Genomic DNA, 16033 nt, shown 5'->3' on the forward strand with positions numbered 1-16033 from the left:
TCAGACAAATTCAGTGAAGTTGATTGGACAGCACTTACACTTTACAAATGGACAATGACGCAAAACATATTGCGAAAGCAACCCAGGAGTTTCTTAAGGTAAAGAAGTGGAATACTCTGCAATGGCCGAGTCAATCACCTGATCTCAACCCCGATCGAGCATGCATTTCACTTGTTGAAGACAAAACATAAGGTAGAAAAAACCACTAACAAACAACCACTGAAGACAGTTGCAGTTAAGGCCTGGCAAAGCATAACAAAGGAGGAAACCCAACGTTTGGTGATGTCCAAGCGTTCCAGACTTCAAGCAGTCACTGCTTGCAAAGGATTCTCGAAGTATTGAAAATGAAAATTTTATTTATGATTGTGTTAATTTGTCCAATTACATTTGAGCCCATGAAATAAGAGGACTGTATTAAATAATTCCTGTGTAGTATTAAAAATATAATGTCAATATCCCTAAATGTTCAAAACATGCAATTACACACCTAAAAGATTCTCTGTGGGAAGAATATTTTATTTTAGGTCTTGCAAATTTATTTTAGGTCCCTAATCCTAACCCAAAATCTTTTTTTTGTCTTATTCTGATTGTGACTGTTTATATGCTGGACATCTTGCAAATCACAAATTTTAAATAACATCAAACAACTATTTTTGATTGTTTTATCAATACAAAAATGTTATCTACCAAGACACTGACCAGTTTTATTTAATTACATATTTTTATTACAGAATATACAGTTCCTAATGTGTTATTAACATGTTTAAGTGCTGATATTATTTATGGACTGTATGGCTGTAAATGTAGGCACTCTATTTACATGTTGACCTGGTAAATACTGTATGGTGGTGAAAGGTAAGGTTTTACAGTAATTAGCAATTTGTATATCACTTCAAATAAGTCTTTCTTTCTCTGTATTCTGTCTTTTAATCTTTTTCCAAATGTCCCTCTCTCCCAAGTGCAGGCTTCTTCCTGCCCTATCAGGTCCTTTCAGTTGACCCCAACACAGAATACCTTGAATTGAATTGGAGATTCACGCATCCCTGTTAGATCAGGCTACAGCCCTTGAATGGAACTTCCTTTATAGAGACACAATTATTAAATATGCACTTCCCTAATCTTGTCAGAATTATTAAATACCCACTTCCTCTAGCTTCACCATTATTAAATATATACTTCCTCTCGCTTCAGCATTATTAAATATCCACTTCCTCTAGCTTCCCCATTATTAAATATCTACTTTATCTCGCTTCAGCATTATTAAATATCCACTTCCTCTAGCTTCACCATTATGAAATATCTACTTCCTCTAGCTTCCCCATTATTAAATATCTACTTCCTCTAGCTTCAGCCTTATTAGATATCCACTTCTTCTCGCTTCAGCATTATTAAATATCTACATCCTCCAACTTCACTATTATTAAATATCCACTTCCTTCAAGCATGTCTATTACTTATTTTCCACTGAAATATACAGAAAAATCCTTTTTGGGGACTATTGTGTCTCAGAATCACAACATAGAAAGTAGAGGAAGTGAGTGTTTGTGTTGGAGTGAGTGAGTGTGTTTGTGTGTTAGTGGGAGTGAGTGTGTGTGTGTTTGCAGGAGTGAGTGTGTTTGTGTGTTAGCAGAAGTGAGTGTGTGTGTGTGTGTTAGCAGGAGTGTGTGTGTGTGTGTGTGTTAGCAGGAGTGAGTGTGTGTGTGTTAGCAGGAGTGAGTGAGTGTGTGTTAGCAGGAGTGAGTGTGTTTGTGTTAGCAGGAGTGAGTGAGTGTGTGTTAGCAGGAGTGAGTGAGTGTTTGTGTTGGAGTGAGTGCGTGTGTGTTAGCAGGAGTGAGTGTGTTTGTGTGTTACCAGGAGTGAGTGTGTGTGTGTGTGTGTGTGTTAGCAGGAGTGAGTGTGTGTGTGTGTTAGCAGGAGTGAGTGAGTGTTTGTGTTGGAGTGAGTGTGTGTGTGTGTGTTAGCAGGAGTGAGTGAGTGTGTGTTAGCAGGAGTGAGTGAGTGTTTGTGTTGGAGTGAGTGTGTGTGTGTTAGCGGGAGTGAGTGTGTGTGTGTGTTAGTGTGTGTGTTAGCAGGAGTGAGTGTGTGTTAGTGGGAGTGAGTGTGTGTGTTTGCAGGAGTGGGTGTGAGTGTGTTAGCAGGAGTGAGTGTGAGTGTGTGTTAGTGGGAGTGAGTGTGTGTGTTTGCAGGAGTGAGTGTGAGTGTGTTAGTGGGAGTGAGTGTGTGTGTTTGCAGGAGTGAGTGTGAGTGTGTTAGTGGGAGTGAGTGTGTGTTTGCAGGAGTGAGTGTGTTAGCGGGAGTGAGTGTATGTGTGTTAGCAGGAGTGAGTGTGTTTGTGTTAGTGGGAGTGAGTGTGTGTGTGTTAGCGGGAGTGAGTGTGTGTGTGTGTTAGCGGGAGTGAGTGTGTGTGTGTGTGTTAGCGGGAGTGAGTGTGTGTGTGTGTTAGCAGGAGTGAGTGTGTGTGTGTGTTAGCAGGTGTGAGTTTATGTGTTTTAGCAGGAGTGAGTGTGTGTTAGCAGGAGTGAGTGTGTGTGTGTTAAAGGGGGTGAGTGTGTGTTAGCGGGAGTGAGTGTGTATGTGATAGAGGAGCGTCTTGCATGCTGACAGAAACGTCTTGAATGCTGGCCAGTGTTGTATTCACTGTAGGGAGGAAACACATGAAGATTAATTGTCACCACACTGATATGGGATAAGGGCTAACCACACATGAAGCAGAGAGAGGGAAGGGCTAACCACACATGAAGCAGAGAGAGGGAAGGGCTAACCACACATGAAGCAGAGAGAGGGAAGGGCTAACCACACATGAAGCAGAGAGAGGGAAGGGCTAACCACACATGAAGCAGAGAGGGGGAAGGGCTAACCACACATGAAGCAGAGAGAGGGGAAGGGCTAACCACACATGAAGCAGAGAGAGGGGAAGGGCTAACCACACATGAAGCAGAGAGGGGGAAGGGCTAACCACACATGAAGCAGAGAGGGGGAAGGGCTAACCACACATGAAGCAGAGAGAGGGGAAGGGCTAACCACACATGAACCAGAGAGGGGGAAGGGCTAACCACACATGAAGCAGAGAGGGGGAAGGGCCAACAACACATGAAGCAGAGAGGGGGAAGGGCTAACCACACACAGAGGGAAGGGCTAACCACACATGAAGCAGAGAGGCTAAAATATGGCTAAAATATATAAAGCAAAAATGTTGTAAAAAAATACCTATTTTAAAATGCTAGGCGAAGCAATCCATCTTCACAGCTTGTTGATGTTAAAGTTCTCGCTCACTTCAATGACAACTCTGCTGAAGAACAGAAGCTGGTGGCTATAGGAAATAGTTTGCTGGTGCCAGTTTGAATTCAGCCATTTCCACCGGCTGTTTTGTCAGTGTACGGTTTAAAAAAAAACTATGCTTTTGTGACATATTACTGAATGTCGTTTGAAGTGTTTTGGAGTCGTTTTCTGCTTGCAATACAGCTTTGCCTTATAGTTACAAAATTACTCTATTGGCGTTCTGGAACATGTTAGAAAAGTGAAGTTTCTAAAAAATAAAAATTTAGTACGAACTATCCCTTTAAAGTGAACATACCTAAAAATATATGAAAGTAAAATAACATAAAATCAAATACTCAAATGAAAACATCAAAGCAAATGAATACATCATAATAATAAAAAAATACAATAAGAAAACATATGAAGATTAAAAGTGGAAAGCTATAAGGCTAAACAGTGTGGTTAAGTTTAAGTTCTCAGTCATAGGCATGTGAGAAGGGAAGTGTTTTTAACCTGGATTTAAAAATGGATACGTTTGGGGCACGTCTAAGATCTTCTGGTAGTTTATTCCAGTTTTGTACAGTATAAGGGCTAAATGCTGCTTCTCCATGTTTAGTTTGGACTTCGGGCTCTACTAGCTGACCTGTGTTCATGAATCTAAGAGCCCTGCTCTGTTTATATTCTGCAAACATATCAGAAATGTATTCAGGTCCTAAACCATTCAGAGATTTATAAACTAAAAGCACCACTTTGAAATGTATTCTGTAACTGACTGGAAGCCAATGCAAAGATTTAAGACCGGAGTGTTGTGCTCTGTTCTCTTGGTCCTGGTTAACATTCTAGCAGCAGCATTCTGAATGAGCTACAGTTGTTTTACAGTCTTTTTCGGGAGTCCAGTTAAGAGGCCATTACAGTATTCAACCCTACTAGAGATAAAAGCATGGATGAGCTTCTCTTGGTCTTTTTGGGAGACCAAGCCTTTGATTCTGGCTATATTTTTTAGATGATAGAATGCTGTTTTGGTGACCGCTTTGATATGACTGTAAAATGTGAGGTCAGAGTCAATCAAGGTTTACGCACTTGATCCCTGGTTTTAAGGGCCAGAGAATCCATCTCTTTACTAATACTTGTTCTTTTATTTTTGTTGACAAACACAAGTGTAGACAATTCTGGTTCATCCAGGTATTTATGTGCTCTATACAGTGACACAAAGAGTCTAATGAGCAGTTGTCATATGGTTTAAGAGCCATATATATTTGTCTCATTCAGCCGTTCACTCTGAAATTGCTCTGTTCACCAGTTTTGACTGCGTTCTATCAAGTATAGGGAAATCTTTAGAACTATCTAGCCTTAGGTTAGCCTGTTGTGCTATGTTAGCATTAGCATTTGTTGATTCACTGGCGGGACCCACAGTCCGACCGGAGGAGGGCTCTGGTGGCTAAATCTTCTGAGCGGTTGATCCGTTCCTCCAAAAGCTGTCTTAGCTCCTCCATCATAAAAAATCACTCAAAAATAGAAAAGAACTATGCTGAGGTCCTCTTTTAGAAATTACATAAAATTTTAAAAATTCAGTGGGGAGAACAAGTATTTGATACACTGCCGATTTTGCAGGTTTTCCCACTTACAAAGCATGTAGAAGTCTTTAATTTTTATCATAGGTACTCTTCAACTGTGAGTGACGGAATCTAAAACATCAATCCAGAAAATCAAATAGTATGATTTTTAAGTAATTAATTTGCATTTTATAGTATGACATAAGTATTTGATACATCAGAAAAGCAGAACCCAATATTTGGTATAGAAACCTTTGTTTGCAATAACAGAGATCATACGTTTCCTGTAGATTAGATTTTGTCTCTCACAGTTGAAGTGTACCTATGATAAAAATTACAGACCTCTACATGCTTTGTAAGAAGGAAAACCTGCTAAATCGGCAGTGTATCAAATACTTGTTCTTCCCACTGTATGATTAAAACATATATAGAACAAAAATTAAACAAAGGTAAAAGATTTAAAGAAGATTAAAGGAAGATTAAAAAAAGATTAAAAAGTAAGAAAGGAAAGAAAGGCTGGCAAAAGGCAGGAAGTAGGAGAGTTGCGTTATACGACAACTAGCTTTTATAGTCGACAACTAGCTTTTTTACAAGCTAGTTGTGTTAACAGAACATTTTATTAAGAATGTAAATACATTTTCAATGACAGCATGAGAAATAAGAAACCCACCACTATTCATGCAAGACAACAGCACATGGGCTCGGAATGATCGTGCTGGTCAATGTTCGCTTATTTGTGTGGGTTAGAAATGACGCCGGGACTTTTAATCAAGGGATTTGTAGTCTTACATTAGGTATTCAATGTTGCTAATTAACATGTACACTTTTGTTGAGGTAATTGAAGCAAATACATTGACATTCATCACCTTGTTCTGAAGTGATTCTATAATCCCTTATGGGAAATATAAATGGGAAAATGGAAAACAAACCAGAAACGCATTTTGCTGCTAGGTTTTATGGGGATTATGACGCATCAACTATTTCAGTCAGTATGGTGGCTTCTGTTATTTGGGTGATTTATGACCCATGGTGGGCATTCCCGTCAAGTGATTTGACAAGTGGGGAGGACTTCTTGTTTGGTATGAAGTGTGTTCCTGTAAGAATTTCGGCTCTCACAGACCTGTTTTTCTTTAAGAAGCCCTCCTGTTCTGCACTCATTACCTGTATTAGCTACACCTGTTTGAACTTGTTACCTGTATAAAAGACACCTGTCCACACACTCAATCAAACAGACTCCAACCTCTCCACAATTGCCAAGACCAGAGAGATGTGTAAGGACATCAGGGATAAAATTGTAGACTTGCACAAGGCTGGGATGGGCTACAGAACAATAGGCAAGCAGCTTGGTGAGAAGGCAACAACTGTTGGTGCAATTATTAGAAAATGGAAGAAGTTCAAAATGACGGTCAATCTCCCTCGGTCTGGGGCTCCATGCAAGATCTCACCTCGTGGGGCATCAATGATCATGAGGAAGGTGAGGGATCAGCCCAGAACTACACGGCAGGACCTGGTCAATGACCTGAAGAGAGCTGGGACCACAGTCTCAAAGAAAACCATTAGTAACACACTACACCATCATGGATTAAAATCCTGCAGCGCACGCAAGGTCCCCCTGCTCAAGCCAGCACATGTGCAGGCCCGTCTGAAGTTTGCCAATGACAATCTGGATGATCCAGAGGAGGAATGGGAGAAGGTCATGTGGTCTGATGAGACAAAAAATTAGCTTTTTGGTCTAAACTCCACGCGCCATGTTTGGAGGAAGGATGAGTACAACTCCAAGAACACCATCCCAAACGTGAAGCATGGAGGTGGAAACATCATTCTTTGGGGATGCTTTTCTGCAAAGGGGAAAGGACGACTACACCGTATTGAGGGGAGGATGGATGGGGCCATGTATCGCGAGATCTTGGCCAACAACCTCCTTCCCTCAGTAAGAGCATTGAAGATGGGTCGTGGCTGTGTCTTCCAGCATGACAACGACCCGAAACACACAGCCAGGGCAACTAAGGAGTGGCTCCATAAGAAGCATCTCAAGGTCCTGGAGTGGCCTAGCCAGTCTCCAGACCTGAACCCAATAGAAAATCTTTGGAGGGACCTAAAAGTCTGTATTGCCCAGCGACAGCCCTGAAACCTGAAGGATCTGGAGAAGGTCTGTATGGAGGAGTGGGCCAAAATCCCTGCTGCAGTGTGTGCAAACCTGGTCAAGAACTATAGGAAATGTATGATCTCTGTAATTGCAAACAAAGGTTTCTGTACCAAATATTAAGTTCTGCTTCTCTGATGTATCAAATACTTATGTCAAGCAATAAAATGCAAATGAGTTACTTAAAATTCATACAATGTGATTTTCTGGATTTATGTTTTAGAGTCCGTCACTCACAGTTGAAGAGTACCTATGATAAACATTACAGACTTCTACATGCTTTGTAAGTGGGAAAACCTGCAAAATCGGCAGTGTATCAAATACTTGTTCTCCCCACTGTATATATCAATCCAACGACTTTTGTAATGTCAAAATAAAACCAGGGTGTGATACTAAACTATCTCACTCTGACAGATACAAATTGGTACTAAAGTAAAACATAAAGCATTTGTTAGCCAATATCCTGGTAAAGTTCAAAATATTGTTTTAAATTACTTTAAACCCTTTCTAGCATGGAGGATTTTAATCAGGCCCAAAGGTGGTCCCTTAGATGTAAATGTTTTTTTAATAATGATGTCATTAAAACCAATTCTCATAAAACCTCTTAAAACATTAGCAGTAAAAAGTATAGACTTTTTTTTATATAAACTTTATATAAAATTATCTGAAATTGCTATATAATTGCTATAACTCAATGGAATTCACATCAGTCCAATTTCATGTTCTCTCTCTCTCTCTCTCTCTCTCTCTCTCATCTTTATCCGCTTATCTGGACATTTCAAGTGTAAATTAGGGAATGTAGATAATTGGCGAATTCAGACTATTGGAGCTAGGCCCTCAGTTGGAGCTAGGCCCTCATTATGCAGGATTGTGTGTATATTAATGGGCTTTTTCAAAACCATTTTAGAATAAGGCTGTAATGTATGAATCTGACCTCAATTTTGAAGCCCAAATCTACCGTTTATCATTTAAGAAATATTTCTGACCCTTTAACGATTGGACACACACTACCATTATCACCATGATCTGACCATTTAAGGATTTGACACACACACACTACCATTATAACCATGATCTGACCCTTTAAGGATTTGACACACACTCTACCATTATCACCATGGTCTGACCCTTTAAGTATTGGACACACACTCTACCATTATCACCATGATCTGACCCTTTAAGGATTGGACACACACTCTACCATTATCACCATGATCTGACCCTTTAAGGATTGGACACACACTCTACCATTATCACCATGATCTGACCCTTTAAGGATTTGACACACACTCTACCATTATCACCATGATCTGACCCTTTAACGATTGGACACAATCAGTCAATCAATCAAATGTATTTATGAAGCCCTTTTTACATCAGCAGTTGTCACAAAGTGATTTTACAAAACACCCGATCTTAAACCCCAAGGAGCAAACAACAGTAATGTTGAATTTCAGTGGCTAGGAAAAACAGGCAGGAAATCAATCCACCCACATTGCCAAGCATCAACCAAAGGGACACCCACCAACCGCAACCACCCTGAATGAGGGCCAAATATTGCCAGCAGAGTACAGCCCAATTGCACAAGTGCGCAACAGAGAGACAACAACAAGCCAGTGGCTACGCCCCCGAATGGCATTGGAGGGAGGGCATCCCAGTGGTGATGAGAGCCCACCCGGCAAGACAGCAAGGGTGGACAGTATCAAACCTTTCTGATCACCTTCACCCCCCTGGGCCAGACTAAACTTAATAATAGACCATGCTGTAGAGATGAGTCTTTAGTAGACACTTGAATGTTTATCACTGAGTTTGCATTTCTAACCTTAATTGGCAAATCATTCCACAGTAGCGGAGCTCTATAAGAGAAGGCCCTGCCTCCAGCTGTTTGTTTAGAAATTGTAGGTACAATTAAAAGGCCTGCATCTTGTGATCTAAGGTTACATGTATGTATGTATGGCTGGATCATTTCAGCAAGGTAAGTAGGAGCAAGTCCATGTATTGATTTATAGCTTAACAATAAAATCTTAAAATCAGCCCTAACCTTAACAGGCAGCCAGTGAAAGGACGCTAGTACAGGAGTAATGTGTTCAAATATTTTTGTTCTAGTTAGGATTCTAGCAGCCATGTGACGCACTAATGAAAGTTTATTTATTGGTTTGTCAGGGTGACTGGAAAGAAGAGTATTGCAGTAATCTAATCTAGAAGTAACAAAAGCATGGATTTCTTTTTCTGCATCAGTTTTTGATAGAACGTTTCTGGATTTTGCAATGTTTCGAAGATGAAAATAAGCAACTCTTGAGACATATTTTACATGTTCATCAAAGGAGAGGTCAGGATCAAGGGTAACACCAAGGTTTCTTACAGTTTTTTGGGATACGACCATGCAGCCATTAAGGTTCACAGTGAGATCTGCTAACAACGCTCTTTGTCACACACACTACCATTATCACCATGATCTGACCCTTTAAGGATTGGACACACACTCTACCATTATCACCATGATCTGACCCTTTAAGGATTGGACACACACACTACCATTATCACCATGATCTGACCCTTTAAGGATTGGACACACACACTACCATTATCACCATGATCTGACCCTTTAAGGATTGGACACACACACTACCATTATCACCATGATCTGACCCTTTAAGGATTGGACACACACTCTACCATTATCACCATGATCTGACCCTTTAAGAATTGGAGACACACACTACCATTATCACCATGATCTGACCCTTTAAGGATTGGACACACACACTACCATTATCACCATGATCTGACCCTTTAAGGATTGGACACACACACTACCATTATCACCATGATCTGACCCTTTAAGTATTGGACACACACACTACCATTATCACCATGATCTGACCCTTTAAGGATTGGACACACACACTACCATTATCACCATGATCTGACCCTTTAAGGATTCTTTATTGATGATGGCACCTCCCATTTCTTCTCTTTCAAATCTCCAACGGTTCCTTATTTTCTCTTTGAACCTCTGTCTCCATGATGTCCTAAGGCATTTGATTTAAGAATGCTTTATTTAATGCTTTATTTCTGGGAAAGAGTCTATTGAATTCAGTCCACTGCCCCAGGATGTGAGGACATGCCTCTATTGAGGAACAAAGCTGGCATTGAGCCTCACCAATACTAAAAAATAAGAAACATTTCTTAGTTTCCCTGACTTTCTAGTTTTTATTTGAGTGGCAATTAGAAAGCTGGACATTATCACTGATACACAGTTTTGTGGGATCATAAATATGAGAGGATGCTGAAGCTCTCTGATGGTGACTGTGGTGATGTGTAGTAGTCTTCAAGGTGCTGAAGATCACCAGTGTGCGTTTTACATCAAAGGTATATAATTCAGGCAACAAAGGGACATGTGGCATGATAGCCTTACAAAGAGCTTTCGGACAGACGCTTCTCTCCTCTATCATGTATACTCTCACTACCACAATAGCCTACTACTGCCTTCTAAACTACCTTAACACTCTTACTGATACTACTACTGCCTTCTGAACTACCTTAACACTCCTACTAATAGTACTACTGCCATTTAAACTACCTTAACACTCTTACTAATAGTACTACTGCCTTTTAAACTACCTTAACACCATCAACACTTCTACTACTGTAACTGCTTCTTGTCTCTTGGTTTGCATTGACTTATAATCTCCTCGTAGTTCATTTAGACTCTCATAGTACTACTCCCCCAACCTAAACCCCCCTGGACTAGCTAATACTATTCTGGTCTCGGTCTGTAAGGGAAGGAGGAAGTTGCATTATTGTAATTGTAAACATTTGAGGAAGGTTTCTACACAGTGTCCTTTTCATGCTTCATTTGAGATGGAGGCTGAGAGGGTTAAATGTGACTTTCTGTAGCTGTGCTTTGGAGGAATACGGTAGGCCTAGTTTTGCCACAGAACCGAGGGTGGGGGGAGGGGTTGACAGGTGGGGTAGGTTGCCCCAGGGTATGATTTGACCTGTTTTGGGATCTTGGGTATAAGAATATTCCTGGAAAAAAACATTTAGTTGAACACTGTTGCAGATTCACTGGAATAAAAATGAAAAGTTTAACTACATTTTCAAAGTTTGAAAGACTGAAATGAACAGGTGAAAAATTGTAATATACATTTTTAAATAGTTTAGAAATGATCCAGTTAACCTTCATTATAATTGTTAATCAGATTTGAGAAGGAACATAATTTCTAAACGTTCACTCTGTCCAGGTATACCGCATGGATGGGAAGAGGCCTACACCACAGGCGGAATCAAATATTACATCAAGTAAGTGATCAAAACTAGATAAATATATGGAAGGTTATGGTTCACCTCTTATTTTAACATGATTGACCTATGGACTAATTAAAAAACTACTGAATCCCAGTGACTGTTAGGTACCACTGGAACTAGGTCTAATCAAAATGTTGAACATTGTCCAATGACTCCTATTCATTTGGACCAATGAATAAACCTTTGCATTTTGACCAATGACACCTATGCATTTTGACCAATGACACCTATGCATTTTGACCAATGAAAACAATGTGGTTGATCATTCTGAATGTGTCCTTCTGTTTGTCCATGGCAAATCATTATCAGCAGCGGAGCACGCTGACACCCAATAAACTAACGCTAATAGACGTCAACCAAGTTGACCCATTCAAGGAACACAGGTCGTGACTGGATAATGATGTCTCTGTCTCTTGTTCTGCCTTGTGACAGTCATGTGACACAGACGACGTCATGGACGCATCCGGTGTCCTGCAGCCTTGCTCTGAGAGAGAGGGCAGGGCCAGCCATCCTCCCCCATCACAGAACCAATCAAGATTAAGACGCACAACGATGACAGAGTCAACAGGGTATAACATCACAAGATATCTAGGTACAAGTGCAATGCGTAAATGTGGTTAGTTAGTGTGTTGTGTCTTACAGTTAGAGACAGGCCTGCAAGATGCTCTTTGTAACATCTTTATAGGAACATTCTGTTGTGTTGCTCCACCTCAAAACAAAAAAATAAACATCCCTGTTCACCCAGCCTGTTATACAAGTAGACTACTGAACTACAGGGGTTTTTACAGAGAAACATCCCTGTTCACCCAGCCTCTTATACAAGTAGACTACTGAACTACAGGGGTTTTTACAGAGAAACATCCCTGTTCACCCAGCCTGTTATACAAGTAGACTACTGAACTACAGGGGTTTTTACAGAGAAACATCCCTGTTCACCCAGCCTCTTATACAAATAGACTTGGTAGGATATGGAGATAACTAGCTGAATTCTTGTATGAGCCCCGACCAAATACCTTTATTTAAAACCCTATTACCAGCCATACATAATGTGCATTCCAGAGGTACACATCCCAAATTGTCTTCTGAGTCACAACAGACCAAATTCTGCTGCTAAATCCCTACATGCTATATTTTTCATTTTACTTCTTTCCCCAGACTTGTTTTGATGTAAAGACCATTGGTTGGTAAAAAGAGAGATCTACCAAAAGTTATATATGTTATAGTAAACCAATATTATGGTCAATTAAATAAGTACAGTGAAACATACAGCATCAGGGATATTCAGTGAGGGGAAAAAGTATTTGATCCCCTGCTGATTTTGTAAATTTTCCCACTGACAAAGAAATGATCAGTCAATAATTTTAATGGTAGGTTTATTTGAACAGTGAGAGACAGAATAACAAACAAATAAATCTGAAAAACGCATGTCAAAAATTTTATAAATTGATTTGCATTTTAATGAGTGAAATAAGTATCTCAATCAGAAAGATTTCTGGCTCCCAGGTGAAAAGAACTGTCCATCTCCCTCGGTCTGGGGCTCCATGCAAGATCTCACCTCATGAAGTTGCAATAATCATGAGAACAGTGAGGAATCAGCCCAGAACTACATGGGAGGATCTTGTCAATGATATCAAGGCAGCTGGGATCATAGTCACCAAGGAAACAATTGGTAACACACTACACCATGAAGGACTGAAATCCTGCAGCGCCTGCAACGTCCCCCTGCTCAAGAAAGCACATGTACCGGCCTGTCTTGCCAATGAACATCTGAATGATTCAGAGGAGAACTGGATGAAAGTGTTGTGGTCAGATGAGACCAAAATCAAGTTATTTGGCATCAATTCAACACGCCTTGTTTGGAGGAGGAGGAATGCTGCCTACGACCACAAGAACACCATCCCCACCGTCAACCATTGAGGTGGAAACATTATGCTTTGGAGGTGATTTTGATGATGATGGACGGGGCCATGTATTGTCAAATCTTGGGTGAGAACCTCCTTCCCTCAGCCAGGGCATTGAAAATGGGTCGTGGATGGGTATTCCAGCATGACAATGACCAAAAACACACAGCCAAGGCAACAAAGGAATGGCTCAAGAAGAAGCATATTAAGGTCCTGGAGTGGCCTAGCCAGTCTCCAGACCGTAACCCCATATAAAATCTGTGGAGGGAGCTGAAGTTTCAAGTTGCCAAACGTCAGCCTCGAAACCTTAATGACTTGGAGAAGATCTGCAAAGAAGAGTGGGACAAAATCCCTCCTGAGATGTGTGCAAACCTGGTGGCCAACTACAAGAAACATCTGACCTCTGATTACCAACAAGGGTTTTGCCACCAAGTACTAAGTCATGTTTTGCAGAGGGGTTGAACACTTATTGCAAATAAATGTATAAAATTTTTGACGTGCATTTTTCTGGATTTTTGTTGTTGTTTTTCTGTCTCTCACTGTTCAAATAAACCTACCATTAAAATGATAATTTCTTTGTCAGTAGGCAAACGTACAAAATCAGCAGAGGATCAAAAAAATAAATCCCTCACTGTAGCACCTTCAGAATGTCTTCTGAAACCTTCCCTTTCTCCACATTGTGTCATATATAGACTTAATCTATAAATTATTGTTTTTGTCATCTCTCTACACACAGCACGACAATTTTAAAACTTTATTAGAAATATATCATGTACATAAATACTCAGACTGTTTATTCTGTACTTTGTATAAGCACCTTTAGGCAGCGATCACAGTTTTGTGTCTTCCAGGGTACTTTAGTGAGGTTTGCACACCTGGAATTTGGAAGTTTCTCCCATTCTTCTCTTCGATCCTCCCTCATTTCAGTCACATTGGATGGGGAGCATCAGTGAACTGCGGTTTTCAGGTCTCTCCCACCACCATGCTTCACAGGTGATGAGCAGTACTTTGTTTTTGCCAGAGTGCTTGGCAATTAGGTCTAATGGTTTGATTTTGGTCTCATCTGACCAGAGATTATTTTTCTTCACCTTCAGGCGACATGTCATATGCCTTTTTCACTTTAGTCATTCTACCATTGGCTGATTGATGGAGTGTGGCTGAGGTGGATTTCCTACTAGCAGGTTTAACCATCTCTGCTGAAACTCTCTTATTGAAGCTCTTTTAGAATGACCATTGGGTTCTTCGTCACATTTCAATGCTTTTGCTAATTCTTTAAAACGTTCTCATCTGTGCCACAATTATATTTCAGAGGTCTTGGTACAGTACCTTGGACTGTTCTGACATGCACTGATACCTTATATAGACACTTGTGGGCCTTTCTAAATCATGTCCAATCAATTGAATTTGCCAAAGGTGGACTTCATTCAAGTTCTTCAGACATCTCAAGGATGATCAAAGTACACAGGAAGCATCTGAGCTCAATTAGGAACAAACAGTCTGAATACTTCTATACAAGTTGTTTTTGTCCTTTTTCAGTCAATTGGCACAAGTATTGAAAAAGCTTGGTGTAGACTGATTGCAAATATTAAAATGTAAGCAAATATTAATGATGTCTATAACACAACATTATGTGGAAAAATGAAGAGGACTGAATACATTCTAAATTCACTGTACTTACTGATGATCATCATTACCTAACCTGTTCTTTAAAGGTCATTCATGAATTAAAGAGGTGATTTGAAATAACATTTTGGAAAATAGTACATCTTTTTATTTACATGTATGGCTGTGTTTGGCTCTTAAACACAGTGTGGTTGTGTTATTGCAACCACTGTTCATATCCTGTTTGCACTACATTGAGCATGGTCAGGACTCACATAAAGGGATGGAAGTGAGGCACAAACCTAAGGGATTTAGATGAATCACTGTTTTCTAAAACAAACCTCAGAAAGGGGGAATATTAACTTAGTTCATCCATCGAAAAACGGTGTCCTCCTACACGCTGATTCCACTGACTTCCTGGATGAGAAAACTGTGTAGAAAAGCAGAAAGGTTTGGTAAGAGATGCTTTGCTCTTAACTATAAATTGATATCATGAAAAAATAAGATATCTACAAATGTTGAATATACTATTGTTTTTGGGATGTTCCCATTATAAATGGTTTAATATCACATCAATACATTTTACTATTAGCATAACATTTTGCCACCAGTATGACTAATAAAACCAATGAGATATTTTAGGTTAAATAGGATAATCGTTTGAAAAGAAAATGTGATGAAGTGATATGATTAGACATTTTCCAGAGCATGCATGCCAAATATAGAACAGCTTTGTTCAGTGTAACCATAAACATGATCTAATCCATTGTTACCATACACATGATCTAATCCAGTGTAACCATAAACATGATCTAATCCAGTGTTACCATAAACATGATCTAATCCATTGTTACCATACACATGATCTAATCCATTGTTACCATAAACATGATCTAATCCATTGTTACCATACACATGATCTAATCCAGTGTAACCATAAACATGATCTAATCCATTGTTACCATAAACATGATCTAATCCATTGTTACCATAAACATGATCTAATCCATTGTTACCATACACACGGTCTAATCCATTGAAGGGTTTATAAGAGAAGGGGTTTGGGGAACTACTATGTAGAAGTAATAAAGTTATCTGTCTGCAGTTTCTTTATCCATTCCTGCCAATAACACACAATATACTGGCAGAAAATATTATTTTAAATAACAATTTGTATTTTAATGTCTTGTTTTTCACATACCACCAATCTGAAGGGACAGCATTTACCACATACCATCAACCTGAAGGAACAGCATTTACCAAAT

General features: G+C 39.7%; 1 protein-coding gene across 5 annotated transcripts in view; it reads left to right on the forward strand.

Moving 5' to 3' along the window:
- The window catches only part of stxbp4 (syntaxin binding protein 4), a 68681-nt gene extending 56080 nt beyond the window's left edge, over window positions 1-12601 (forward strand). For all 5 annotated transcript variants that reach the window (XM_013132032.4, XM_020044038.3, XM_034292841.1 and 2 more), the window contains 2 exons: window positions 11202-11259; window positions 11698-12601. In XM_013132032.4, the coding sequence (XP_012987486.2) occupies window positions 11202-11259; window positions 11698-11806 (167 nt within the window). In that variant the 3' untranslated portion in view covers window positions 11807-12601. The remainder of the gene's footprint in view (window positions 1-11201; window positions 11260-11697) is intronic.
- Window positions 12602-16033: the final 3432 nt, after the last annotated feature.

This window comes from Esox lucius, chromosome 6 (assembly GCF_011004845.1).
Source record: "Esox lucius isolate fEsoLuc1 chromosome 6, fEsoLuc1.pri, whole genome shotgun sequence".
NCBI lineage: Eukaryota > Metazoa > Chordata > Actinopteri > Esociformes > Esocidae > Esox > Esox lucius.